This window comes from Anneissia japonica, unplaced genomic scaffold (assembly GCF_011630105.1).
Source record: "Anneissia japonica isolate Jap-2015-1 unplaced genomic scaffold, ASM1163010v1 scaffold2991_len510020_cov192, whole genome shotgun sequence".
In the NCBI taxonomy this organism is placed as follows: domain Eukaryota; kingdom Metazoa; phylum Echinodermata; class Crinoidea; order Comatulida; family Comatulidae; genus Anneissia; species Anneissia japonica.
Genome location: NW_022724693.1, coordinates 365,089 through 378,982, shown reverse-complemented (window position 1 = coordinate 378,982; position 13,894 = coordinate 365,089). Strand labels below are relative to the sequence as shown.

Here is a 13,894-nt window from a genome sequence, read left to right as displayed (position 1 = left end):
AATTATGAAATACCCCGACTGTTATGTATCATATATTCTTACCAAATGGTAACTTAGCAATGATAATATCAGATATGTCACTTGGCTTGCTTTTTCCACATGCATTTTCGGCTAACACTCTGAATTCGTACTTGGTTCCTTCAGTGAGATCTGAAACTACGAATTTTACAGCATCTGTTTTTGAAACTTTTATCCATCGGTTTCTTGTTGTATCTCTCTTTTCCACAACATAATTTGTAATAGGACAGCCTCCGTCTGATATCGGAACTGTCCAAGTAACTGTAGCACATACATTACTAATATCCGACACTTCCGGTTTACCAGGGGGTGACGGTGGCGTTACCTCAAGATTTGCTATTATGCTTGGCTCACTTTGACCCTCTTTGTTGATGGCAAAACATTGGAAGTTGTACGCTACGCCCTCTTTCAAATTCTTCACAGTGTACTTGATTTCAGTAATGCTGCTTTTATTTACTCGCGACCAGGATGAAGTTGAAGCGTCTTTCATGTCGATGTTGTAACCAATGATAGGTGAACCACCATCATTGTTTGGAACTGCCCAGTTTAATGTTACTGATGTTGGCCCAAGCTTATTGATTGTTAAATTATTAGGTGCGCTAGGAACATCTGGAAAAACAATATACATTTGTGAGTAGGTTGATAATTATAATAAAGACAACAAAATTAAAGATAGTGGAATACAATTTCGACTTACCATAAGGCGATTTTGTAATGATGAATTCAGTGACTGGGCCTGGCTTTCCAATCCCGGCTTTGTTCTCAGCACTAATACGGAACTGGTATTCACGCCTCTCCTTTAGTGATGTAACAGTAAATTCTGTTTTAGTCACACTGTGGTCATTAAGCCTATTCCAACGAGACATATTTCTTTCTTTGCCTTCGATTAAATAGCTTTTAATTGGTGAGCCACCATCTGATGTCGGACATTGCCACGATAGATGCATTGATGTTGATGACATAGGTGTAACATCAGGTTTACCAGGGGGTCCAGGAGGATCTACGAAAAAAAACATCAAATGTATATGGCAGACTTAAACAAATAAGCAACTGAATCATTTGTTCATAAAAATGTGTAATTCTTGTTTTCTTACTCCTTGTGTTCACATTTAATATAGTGCACATACTACACTGGTTATTCGCCCACATCAGGATATTTGATTGTGGCCCTATAAATGAGTTAATACAGTAGTCATCTTGTATGTCGTAAATTGCTGCTGGAAAATGTGAATATATTAAAGCTAACAAAAACGAACAAAAATATAATAAAATAATTTATTTATAGTTTATTTTTATCGGCACAATATTTACCTCAACAACCAGAAAACTTGTTTGTATCCTTAATACTTACCGAACGGTAACTTAGCGACGATAACCTCTGAGGGTTCACTTGGTTTGCTTAGTCCAGCCAAATTTTGAGCAAGAACACGGAATTGGTATTCCTGGCCTTCTTTGAGGCCGTCCGCCGTGAAAGTTGTATGTTGTACAGGCGATGTGTTTATTGCTGACCACACTGTGCTGTACTTGCCTTTCTTTTCAATCATATAGCCGATTACGGGACTTCCTCCGTCTGACGTCGGTGGCACCCAGTCAACCTTTATGGTTGATTCAGTAATATTTGATACATCTGGTTTAAACAGACCATTCGGAACATCTTTACGTAGATATAATATAAAAGAAGGAAAATGAAAAATAAGAGGAAAGGAAGAATGTAGTTTGTTTTTGAAAGATAATACACTTTTTAAACTGTTTTTATACGAACTTATAAAGCCGGGTGCTACTATATATTTTGTAAATACCAAAAGTTACATACCATATGGTGGTTTTGTCAACACAGAATCAGTTGGATCGCTTGCCTCACTGTTGCCTGCTACATTTTGTGCAATGATTCGGAAGCGATATGTGTTTCCTTTTATCATATCAGTAATGGTACACTTAGTAATACTGATAGCCTTTCGAGTGGCCGGTACCCATCGTGTTCGATCAGCGTCACTCCTTTCAATAATATAGTTCGTCACCGGACTACCTCCATCAGACTCGGGTGGTTTCCAGCTAAGGCTGACACTTGTGCTATCAACAAGATCAATGTCTGGACGACTCGGCACTGACGGTACGCCTATTTTATTTAAATACACATATTTCAAAATTGAATCTATACGGTAATTTATAATATTTCTAAATGTATTGGTTAAAATGGAAATAAAAGAATTGTGACTCCTCCAAAAATTGACAAGCCATGACTGTGGCAAGTTTTGGATTCACCTTTTTTCCACCTGTAATAAAATTCCGCGCACATTCTAACGGTTTGAATTACAACAAGTTTGTAAAATAGATTCTAACGACACGGTAAATAAATGTGCTTATATTTGTCTTAAGTTATAACTTTTTATTTATAATCTTATGACACCATTATACTTTTGAATACTATTGTAAATGTAATTCACTGGCATATTCTAATATTATATTAACAATTGATGCAAACAAATTATTTAACATATACGGTGTATTGTTGGGGATGTATTCTCCTCTGAACGTAATCTAAAAAAAAGACTGCTCGAAGAAAAGACATTGGAATCAATGGGGTCTTTTCGGATAAGCACTGCATTGCATGTTACTGTCATGACGAATCCTTACCAATTTCAGGCACTGTCTTAACAGTTGTCGCTAAGCTTGGTGATCCAACGCCGGCCACATTCTTAGCTGATACACGGAACTCATACTCATTTCCACCTTTTAACCCAATAATCGTATATTCAGTTTTATTATCAGCAACTATTCCATTTTTTGTCCAAAATCCGAAGGTTTCTCTTAGTTCAACCTCAAAACATGTGATATTGCTGCCGCCATCACTCTTTGGTGGTGTCCACGAAATGGAAACTGAATGCTTCTCAACACGAAAAACAACCGGTTTACCTGGTGCACTTGGGGGCTCTAGCCATACGAAATAGTAAATTTTGAACGAAATTAGAATTAGAAATAACATTTGGCTAGATGGAATAAAGCACCACTAAAGCTAGTACGGAACATTGAACATGATGCACATACAACCGACCAGAAAAACAGAAACGACTGAAATAGTAACACCAACCACACAAACAGCACAATTTAATTAATTAATTAAATCAAATAAAAAACTTAGCGGATATTCGAATGAATACTTGATTTCCTTTTACAGAACACTGGACAACATGACAAAACCGTACATTGCAGCATCAGCAACATTTTTTAACTCAGACTAGACGGTTACTAACCATATGGTGATGTAGCAGTAAATATCGCTGAAGGACCAGGCTCTCCAATTCCGGCTATATTTTTAGCAATTATTCGAAATTCATACTCTAATCCGCCGGTTAATTCTAGAACAGTATATTCACATTCTCTGTTAGCCTGTAGAGTAAATCTGGTCCATCTGGTGGACATCATCTCTTTTCGTTCAACTATATAATGTGTTATTGAACTTCCACCATCAGAAGAAGGTGGTATCCAGTTGACAGTCAGAGAAGTGTTAGAAGCTTTGACAAGGTTCGGTGCGCTCGGTATACCCGGAATACCTACGATGACAATAAATCTTAAATTTGTACAGTTTATAAATTGTTTTAACAGTTAAAAATATCAAGTGGATCGAGATATTGAAACTATAGTCTTTAAAATAATATTTGAAACTACACTATCTTTTTGTAATATTTGTAGGCATAAAATCAAAACAAAGTACAAAAACAGAGACGGGGTTTATATGATTGAACACACTTCTTGACATGTAAACATACCATACATAGGTTTTGTCTGGATATTGTAAGTTGCTTCAGAAGGCAATCCGGCACCCGCTTTATTCACTGCTTTTACTCGGAATTGATAAAAATGACTTTCCTGAAGAGCGTCTACTGTAAAACTTGTAACACAAATAGGGTTGGTAGTAATCTGTTCCCATCTCGATACATACTGTTCTCTTTTTTCAACATGATAACCCTGAATATTGCTACCTCCGTCGAAGAGTGGTACAGTCCACTCAAGTGCAATACAATTTGTACTGATCTCAGTTACAGTTGGTGTTCCAGGTTTATCTGGCGGATCTACATACGTTGTTAGGTTAGAAATGTCAATTTCATTTAAAACAAGCTTTAAATAATGACAGAACGGTGTAAAAATAATGTAAACATAAACTTTTGTCGAAGTATCTTACATCATAAAAAAAAAACTAGGTTAACAAATTTAGAGAAAGACAGATAATTGATTATTGTGTGAATAATATGGAAAATTAAAAGGAAGTAACGAAAGCAAGACAGAAATGAGGGGAGAAAAAAAGTGAAAAGGGAAGAGAGAAATGACAAAACCAAGGACAGGAAAGGTGTGAACATATTGCATATTGCAAAAGCTATGCTATATAAGGACCGTTATAATCAATAACATTTTAATCATCAATTTATTGAGAAAATGACACACATTACTTAGGCTTATCGTGTATGGTTCGCTAAAACGGACTGTGTTTACTTTTTTTAGAACGAAATAGAATGTTCGTGTGAGAAAATAGCAATGGGAACTATGCAAATTATCTTACCAAATGGATACTTGGCAAGTGCATGAATGAAGTTGCTTGGTGTTCCAACTCCAGCTATATTTACAGCAGAAACACGGAAATCATACTCCTTATTCTCTGTGACGTCACTGATGACAATAGTACGCTCGACTATTGATTGTTTACCAACTGGCACCCATCGGGTACTAAATTTATCCCGACGCTCCACTATATATCCTGTAATTGGTGAACCACCGTCCGATTTTGGTTCTTTCCACTTTAATCCAATGAAAGTCGGTGAAATATCGGATACCACGAAGTTCGTAGGAGCATCTGGTGGATCTGAGAATTACCAATGTACTGATTAAAAGTTTGATTAAAATTACATTTAAACAATAATGGTTTACATATTTTGTAAGCGGTGTAAATCTACACATTTTGAGTACATGTGTAATGAACGTAGCAATAATTTTAATTATATATCTTGGGGCAATTCCTCTCGTTCGACATGCATGGATTCCCCGTTTGATTCCACACTACGACGAGGTCGTAGGACTAAAAAATGTTACTTTGCCGATTCAAACAATGTTAATGTGGTTGTCAATCTATTGTGTTTTAAAAGCACAACTGTGGTCCAACCAAGATAAAATCTCCCCATACGCAAACCAGGAATTTTTCGTAAACCTGATGGAGGCTAAAGGCATTCCCATAATTCTGACCCCTGTCAGACTTTTTGGAGCCAACAGTGCTCGGCGTACATCGATTTTGATAAGTCATTTATTTGTCTATAACTATTTTCTTACAAGATGTATTTTTTTAAATAAGGTTTTTACCGAATGGTAATTTAGCCTTTACATATGACGATCCATCGGAATGCTGACTAACTCCCGCTCCATTTTCAGCGGCAACTCGAAAACTGTATTCTTCACCCTTGGTCAGATTGGTTAACTTGTAGTCAAACTCTGAGCCAGAAACTTTTGCGAGCTTCACCCAACGTTTGCTTGATTTTTGATTCATTTCGATGTGGTAGTTTGTGATTGGTGAACCACCATCTGATGGAGTTTTTTCCCATACAAGTACCATTGATGTTTCAGTTACATTGGTTATTTTGGGAGGTGATGGTGGACTCGGAACATCTTAAAAAATAGAAATTTTAGTTGAGACTTGTTTTAAAAATATCATAAATGAAGTATTGCTATGAGTAAGTTAATAAAGCTAAGCAAATTTGAAGACGATTTTTAAAATCAATTAATGTAGGCATACCAATAATATAAAATTAAGAAAAAATTAATAAGATAAAAATAGAAATAAAAAATAAATAAGAAAATAAAAAAAACCTTTTAAATGAATTTACTACATTGCAGATGATTAATATTATATATATATATATATATATATATATATATATATACTTTCTTCAATTGCTTATATAAGTATTGATATTATTATTATTTTATTACTATTATTATTATTAATATTATTATTGTTATTATTATTGTATTACTATATATAAAAATTAGTACATCGGATTGTTAATGATGAGAAAATAAATGATGAAAATGAATGTTAGTGTTTTTGTTATATCTTTATGTTTTACTTTTAAACATTGATCATGTCATTTTGTCTGGTGAAAACTAGAACACAATTAAAAAAAGAAGAAATTAAATAAAAGTGGGAGAAATCCCACAAAATTGTAAATAAAATTAGAAATCATTTTTAAAATATTCAATATAAAAGGATAAAACATACCATAAGGTAATTTTGCCTTAGCTAGATTAGATGGCGGGCTAGCTTCACCAACACCAGCTTTGTTTTGAGCACTGATACGGAACTGGTAAGTGTTTCCTTCAACCAATCGAGACACGGTGTAATTTAGTTTACTTACAACGTTCTTTGAAGACTTCATCCAGCGACCACGATCTGTGTCCAAACGCTCGATAATGTAGCCAGTTATTTTTGATCCTCCGTCATTCTCTGGTTGCGTCCACTCCAGAGATATCGAGGAAGTGTTGGTGGTTATTATTTTTGGCTTACCAGGAGGTCCAGGAACGTCTGAATTTGCATAGCAATTATAAGAATACATATTATACGAAACAATAACGTAATATAAGGAAACGACATAAACCAAACAAAAATAACAAAATTAAAAGCAATAATAATAACAATATTAATAATATCATCATTATAATTATTATTATTATTAATAATAATATTACTATTACTATTAACAACAACAACAACAACAACAACAATAACAATAATAATAATAATAATAATAATAATAATAATAAGATCTGATACATGCAGTACTATTAGAAAAAAAATAAACGTATACATTAGGTTAGTCAAATCAAGGTAGCAAATCAGAGAAGTTGTAAATACTGCATAATTGAAAAATAACCTACTTTCATCATTCGATTTCTTTAAGTTAATTTGTTAACCAATTGTGCAAATATAAAATTTTAATATCATACGGTCAAACGTTCATTACCTTTTGGTGCGCCGTCAATCATGCAAATAGGACACATTAACTTTTTAAGTATTTTCAAAAATGCTGATAGTCTTATCCAATTTATTATATTACTGTAATGTAGTAAAATCAAGAGAAAATTATTAAGGTCATTATCGTGGAACATACAATGAATTTAAGAAATTAAACAAATATATACCATATGGTGGCTTAGCCTTGGTTGGTGGAGTAGCAGGACTTGACTCTCCGATTCCAGCGGCATTTTCAGCACTGACACGGAATATGTAGTTATTTCCTTCAACTAGATTTTGAACATGAAATGTAAGGTCAGTTATAATATCTTCTTTATGAGCTTTACTCCAGCGTTTTCGTTCTGGATCAGCCTTTTCCAGTATGTATCCAATGATTGGCGAGCCTCCATCACTTTTTGGAGCTGTCCATGTTAATGTCATGTGATTGGTGTCAACTTGAATTATTGCAGGTATACCCGGTGGGCTAGGGACATCTGCGGAGAGCAATTGTCATTAAACAATTAAACAATGACATTTTGAATGACTTCTGGAAACCACTTCGTAGCAATAATTCGATTGACATTTAGTACTGTTTCTCTCCTAGCATTTTCTGCATTGCGCCGTCTGTTTTAAGGTTTTTGTATAAACCTATGTTTTATTGAAGATATAAATGGAAAATAGATCTTATGATCAGCAACAAATGCTACTACAGCATGATCATAAGCTTAACCACATTCTAAGCTTCCATTATACAAAATCCATAATATTTCAGTTAGTACAGAACGCATTGGTATTTGAATCTACAAGGTACCAAGTTACGTTCCCGATTGAGAAAGCTTTGCCCAAGAAAACAAGCAAAATTTACAGCGAGTGGTTTGATCCTTATGTCTAGTATTTCTAAATATTTAAATAAATGCATCATTACATTCCTTTGGAAAATACGTACAGTAATTCACTCAGCAAATATTTTCACATCTGTCTTACCATATGGAGCTTTAGCTCTAGCCGTTTCAGAGGGTTCGCTTGGTTTACTCATCCCAGCCTCATTCTGAGCCAATACTCGGAACTGGTATTCAGTATCTTGTTTCAGGTCAACAACAACGTAAGATGTTTCTGGTATAGCTGTCTCCCTCACCTGCGTCCATCTCGAGCTAAATGTGTCCTTCTTTTCTATTATGAAACCTGTGATAGGACTCCCACCGTCGTTAGTCGGCGGTGACCATGTTAACGTCATTTGAGTACAGTCAATATTTATGACAGAAGGCGTGCTCGGAGGAGATGGGACATCTGTAATGGAATCAGAATCTCTGGTTAAAAGGGCAAACTTACATTAATTCAGATTTGTTTCTGTATATATCGCTTTCCTGATTATATCAGAGACAGATACAAAATCTATTAATTGCAAAGGAAAATCTGTCACAAGACTAGTCCAGATTAATGAGCTTCAATTATATTAGTCACCATTAAATTCTACAGAAACTTTGACAGAAACAATAGCCTTTTGTACATAACTGTTTATTGTTATTTGTAATAAATTCACTGTAATTTGATAAGCCTATGCTATAATGTTTCAAGATAACATTTACTTCAAATATCAAAAATATTACAAAATATAAAATATAAAATATTTCATGAAAATTAAAAGAAACATATAAATACTCCGATGACAAAGAGAAAAGAGAGAGGAAGATAAAAAAAAAAACCACGAGAACACAGAAACAGACGTCACCAATAAGTTGCAAATTTAGTCTCAGCGATTTTTTTTCCTGTTAGCATTAGAAATGAAGCCTTAAATCTGTAAATTTAAATCTTAATAGAAAGAGGATCGGTCCAAATGAGGTCACCTTTGTGGTGGAAAATGCCGAAGAAAGAAATTATTGCAAGTTTGGAGATTGTTTGTTGAAAATCTTTAAATGGCAGCGGCCTATTGCAGAGAGAGTGAATTGTTTTCAGCCTATTTTCAGTTTTATGGGAGATGAACCCACATAAACTGACTTCGATGGCAGGCAGGTTAGCAGTGTGTCCGGAGACTCAAATGTCGTTAATCAACGGGGCATACTTATTGGTACTTAAAATTGTGGCAGTTCCAATGCCCGTCTCAAATGGGATAGAGAGTTCGAGTTCGATTTAGGAAACTATAGGCATATGTGAGGGATGAATTTAGTAGTGGTAGTAGTTATTAGTAGTGCACCGTTGATGGATGAGGGACAATCGAGGCTCCTGGAACAAGGTCGGAACGGACGAAGTCTGAGGGCGTAAGTCACGGCATCAGATATACTGTGTACGGAACAAATAGCCCTGGAGAAAAATGGCTCTGAAAGAATGGCCCCCTAAATAAGTTAGGTAAAAATGTCTCCAATTTGCATAAGTTGGATTGTCCCTTGTTTTTATTTTTAAACTGAATACAAACACAATAACGATGTAGATAATGATGATGATGATGATGATGATGATGATAATGATGATGATGATGACGACGATGATGATAATGATAGTACTGTACAGTATAATTTTGATGACAATTACAGGTTAGGCCTATTAAATTTTATTACTAATTATTTTATTACTTTTTTATGGTTCCTGCAATAAGTAATATAAATGGCAACTTATTTAGGTAGATTATTTAAAAAAAAAGTTATTTTAGTTTTCAAAAATGCATGATTTATGTTAATTTATTGATTAATTCCCCCCCCCCCCAATTTTACAGCATTTAAATAGATTGAAGTTTTCAACTATAAAAAAAACCAATCTTATTACTGGAATTTTATCATTAAGTGAGCCATTTTTGGAGTTATTGATTTAATTCTTGCTATATTACGGAACTTAAATATTTAAAGGATTAAAAAAAAACCTTCTTATTACTGAATTTTATCATTGGGGCCATTGTTACCTACCTGTCATTATGGGGTCATTTTTACTGGGGCCATTTTATCATACAACCCATTTATTCATATAACCCAGACATACAAAATATCTCACTTGGGTCCAGTGAAGGTTTGCAAATATTAGGTGCGTTCTTTGTATCTTTGTCCCTGTAACTTAGTGCAACATGTATTGTATTGTATTGTGTACATTTAAGTAACTGCTTTTTTTCATATAAAGTTGTTTTATCAAGATGTTTGATTTATTAATAAAGTATTATATATTACTGTATGACCTATATATGTCTTATTACTTACTGTATGGCGATTTCGCTTCATGTGGTAATGAAGGATCACTGAATTGTCCTTGCCCAGCTTTATTCTCAGCAGCAACCCTGAATACATATTTAGAGCCTTCGTAGAGGCCTTCAACGATGTATGTTGTTCCTGAAATCGTGCGTGGAATCTTTGACCAACGCTTTAGTTCACTATCTTTTTTTTCTAATACGTATCCGGTAATCGGGCTTCCACCATCACATCCAGGATGTGTCCAAGAAATGGATAGAGTTGTCTTCGAGAAACCCACAACTTCAGGTATTCCAGGAGTGCTTGGGCTAGATGTGTATAAGAGACAGGGATTCAGTATTTTAATTCATTGTTTGTTGTAATTTGGTTTATCGCTACTTATATAATCACATTTTAGTACTTATACTTCATAATTTGTATAAGGTCTTAGTATTGACCCGGTTTGTTCGTATATTTAGTCTCTAAATTTAAATTTGCCTTATAGACAACTGCGGTTTATTTACCATGATTTCCCCTTCCAATTTTAATATCATGAATACGCATTTAACAGATCTGGTCGCCTACACCCTAAAAAGTGCAATATATATTTGACTTTTAGCAAATAGTGTCCTACCTGACTAAAAACAACTCACAAAATCACTCAAAATAATGAAAACTTACCAAATGGTTTTTTTGTTTGATGGAAATCACTCTGGTCACTAAAGGGACCTTGTCCAGCTTTATTTTGTGCTGCTATTCGGTAAGAATATTCAAATCCTTCATGTAGACTTGTATCCTTAAATTCCAGCTCAAATTTTGTAGTAGTAATGACATGAGCCCATTGTCTCTTGTTAAAATTACAACGTTCAACAATATAGTTAGTTATTGGGCTTCCGCCATCGCTATTTGGTTCTGACCATATTATTGTCATTTCTGCCCGGTTGATGTTCAGGATTTCTGGTTTTCCAGGCGAAGAAGGTGGATCTAGATATTCGATAATATTTTTGTTGTTAATTATTATAACGACAGCATCTTTATTACATTATAAGTTAGGTATTCAAATTTGTACTGTCTGCCAAAAAAATCGGAAAACCTTAAAAATTAAATTTGAATGATGTACTGCAGCTATTTGGGTAGATTGCAAATGTATAATTAAACAGTATGCTTACCATATGGAAGTTTAGCAATAGTAGCGTCTGATGGATCACTTTCAGGACCAAATCCAACTTTATTTTCAGCTTTGACTCGGAATTGGTACTCGGTGCCCTTGATTAAATTAGTAGCATCAATCGAGAGTTTTGAACTAGGGACAGACCCCACTTTAGTCCACAGTCTCGCAGAAGTTTCTTTCTTTTCTACAGTATAACTTAGGATAGCACTTCCAATGTCAGTTGAGGACTTGGTCCAAGTTATTGTCATTGAATTTGAAAAAACATTGCTCACGGATGGTTTACCTGGTTGGCCTGGAACATCTGTTCCCAAACATGAACATTTTATTAGGATAATGTAACAAGAAATTGAATAACAACCCTACGAATGAGTAGTGGCTGTAAATTTGGGATTTAAGATAAAGTAATATTTAAAATCATAAAGAAAAGAAATTTAAATCCAGTTTGTGAATAACGCGGTAATAATAATAGATAGATAAATATGCCACTAGACTTGCAATTTTTAAAAACTCATTCAAGTGAAAAGCTACTGATACAAAAACTACGTAAATTACCGTATGGCGCCTTGGCTGTAAACACTCCTGATGATTGGCTACATGGTCCTACACCTGCTTTGTTTTCAGCAGATACTCGAAACTCGTATACACAACCTTCAACAAGATCAGTCACATTGATTGTAGTTTTTATATTCTTTTGACGAGAAACCTTTAGCCAACGTGTGGATGTACTTTCTTTTCTCTCAACGATATAGTTTGTGATAGGACTGTTTCCATCAGACTCTGGAGGCGTCCATGCCACGGTCATAGATTTTTGTTGAATATTACTAACTTCTGGCATTCCAGGAACTCCCGGGGGATCTACATAATTATTAACAACAATTAAATTAGTGAAATAAAATGAATCAGTAAAGTGGAACAGAAAGTTAATTCTATTGAAAGTAAGTTAAGAGGGCGAGATAGTGTAAATATATTGATCAATACGTTTCTTGACCTAATTACCATGTTGTCTATAACATAATTTATAACGACATAAACCACAGTACATGTTTAAAACGTTAACGGAATAACTGTGACTTAGTAGTAAGCAGTCAAAATACATGCAGATAATGTATCTTACCATACGGCATCTTGGCAACACGTGAATCAGAGTGCTCACTCGCTTCACTGACACCGGCTTTATTTTCAGCACTAACTCTGAACACATATTCTACACCTTCTATGATATTTTTAACGGTGTATTCTGTTTCTGTAATAGGTGTCTTGTTTGCTGCAATCCAAATATTACGAGACACATCGCATCTTTCAATGAAGTATCCAATTATAGGGCTGCCACCGTCGGTTTCTGGAACAGCCCAAGACAGTGACATCGAAACCGTATCTGCATTGGTAACAACTGGTTTACCCGGCTTTGAGGGCACATCTTAAAGATAGCAAAAGGATATTTAGCTTCATATTATTAGACACATAGACAAAAATATCAGATAATAATAATCATATTTTTTTTTATAAACGAATTAATTTTTATTAATACTTGTATGTGTGGGGATAATTTAATCAGATAATTTAATGGAAAACTGTTGACACAAAAATTAGTAAGATAAAAAATACAGATAGATGACAGATGAGAAATGAATTGGAAAATGTGAATGCTCTGGAGTTTGGAAGTTGGATTGGATTTATTCGATATGAACACCAAGGATAAACAACAAAGGTCCAAGGAGTTATTTCTAGTGGAATCTTTCTGGTGGTGGTTGGGAAGTACATCGGGAAATTGTCCCCTACTGCGTTCTTTAACGTGCATATGGGTCATACTTCACACAGGACCAACAGCTTAAAGGTCTTTTTATACTGCAGCTGAAACACAAGGAAAGCAGCGGATAGAATAAGATCCAAAGTTCTATACGTTACGGATAACAGTTCCCACCCACTAAAATCACACACAAACCCGTAAAACAAAGATATCTCCACTCATTCGTACCACTATCCACCAGATTTCTTAATCAAAATATCAAAACTACTTTAGGGCCTAAATCAAAAATGTCTTAGGGCCTAATTATAATTAAATTGTTGTTGTTTTGTATTAATCTTGCATTTTGTTTTGCGATGTGATTTGATCTGATTTTCCGAAAAGACACAAATAAAGAATCTGAATCTTGAATATATAAAATAAAATGAAACGAGTGGCGACAAATAGTTTAGCCGACTGAGCTATGCTGCTCTCTCAAGAATGAACGAATGACACGATCATCCCAATTGGGCATTTCTTTAGAAGAGATGACAAAAGCTGGAAAAGCTCATCGGAGCAATGATGATTAAAACGATAATAAAGTAACCAAGCAACATTGCACGGATGAGCCAAATGTTCTAACATAGAACCAAGCTCAGGTCAATAATTCTTCATTAAATTTTATCTAATCTGATCTGATCATTTAATAATAATACTCAAACATTTATAAGGTGCCAATTCCAATAATAATCAAAGGCGCGAGCGTAATTACCCCTGGTCACTGGATAATATACAATGGCAAACCAGCTCAAAGTGCCTCTGCTCCCCGGGGAGTACCCCTA

General features: G+C 34.7%; 1 protein-coding gene across 1 annotated transcript in view; it reads right to left on the bottom strand.

The window, feature by feature from the left end:
- Positions 1-13,894, bottom strand: part of LOC117112529 (titin-like) — a 138,608-nt gene that overhangs the window by 75,191 nt on the left and 49,523 nt on the right. The window contains exons 47-64 of the mRNA XM_033255611.1: positions 12,444-12,746; positions 11,882-12,184; positions 11,328-11,630; positions 10,840-11,142; positions 10,719-10,746; positions 10,192-10,487; positions 7,997-8,299; positions 7,201-7,506; positions 6,281-6,583; positions 5,365-5,667; positions 4,574-4,873; positions 3,786-4,088; positions 3,270-3,569; positions 2,653-2,949; positions 1,832-2,134; positions 1,370-1,672; positions 716-1,018; positions 43-627 (exon numbers count right to left, since the gene is read on the bottom strand). Coding sequence (XP_033111502.1) covers positions 43-627; positions 716-1,018; positions 1,370-1,672; positions 1,832-2,134; positions 2,653-2,949; positions 3,270-3,569; positions 3,786-4,088; positions 4,574-4,873; positions 5,365-5,667; positions 6,281-6,583; positions 7,201-7,506; positions 7,997-8,299; positions 10,192-10,487; positions 10,719-10,746; positions 10,840-11,142; positions 11,328-11,630; positions 11,882-12,184; positions 12,444-12,746 — 5,445 coding nt within the window. The remainder of the gene's footprint in view (positions 1-42; positions 628-715; positions 1,019-1,369; positions 1,673-1,831; positions 2,135-2,652; positions 2,950-3,269; positions 3,570-3,785; positions 4,089-4,573; positions 4,874-5,364; positions 5,668-6,280; positions 6,584-7,200; positions 7,507-7,996; positions 8,300-10,191; positions 10,488-10,718; positions 10,747-10,839; positions 11,143-11,327; positions 11,631-11,881; positions 12,185-12,443; positions 12,747-13,894) is intronic.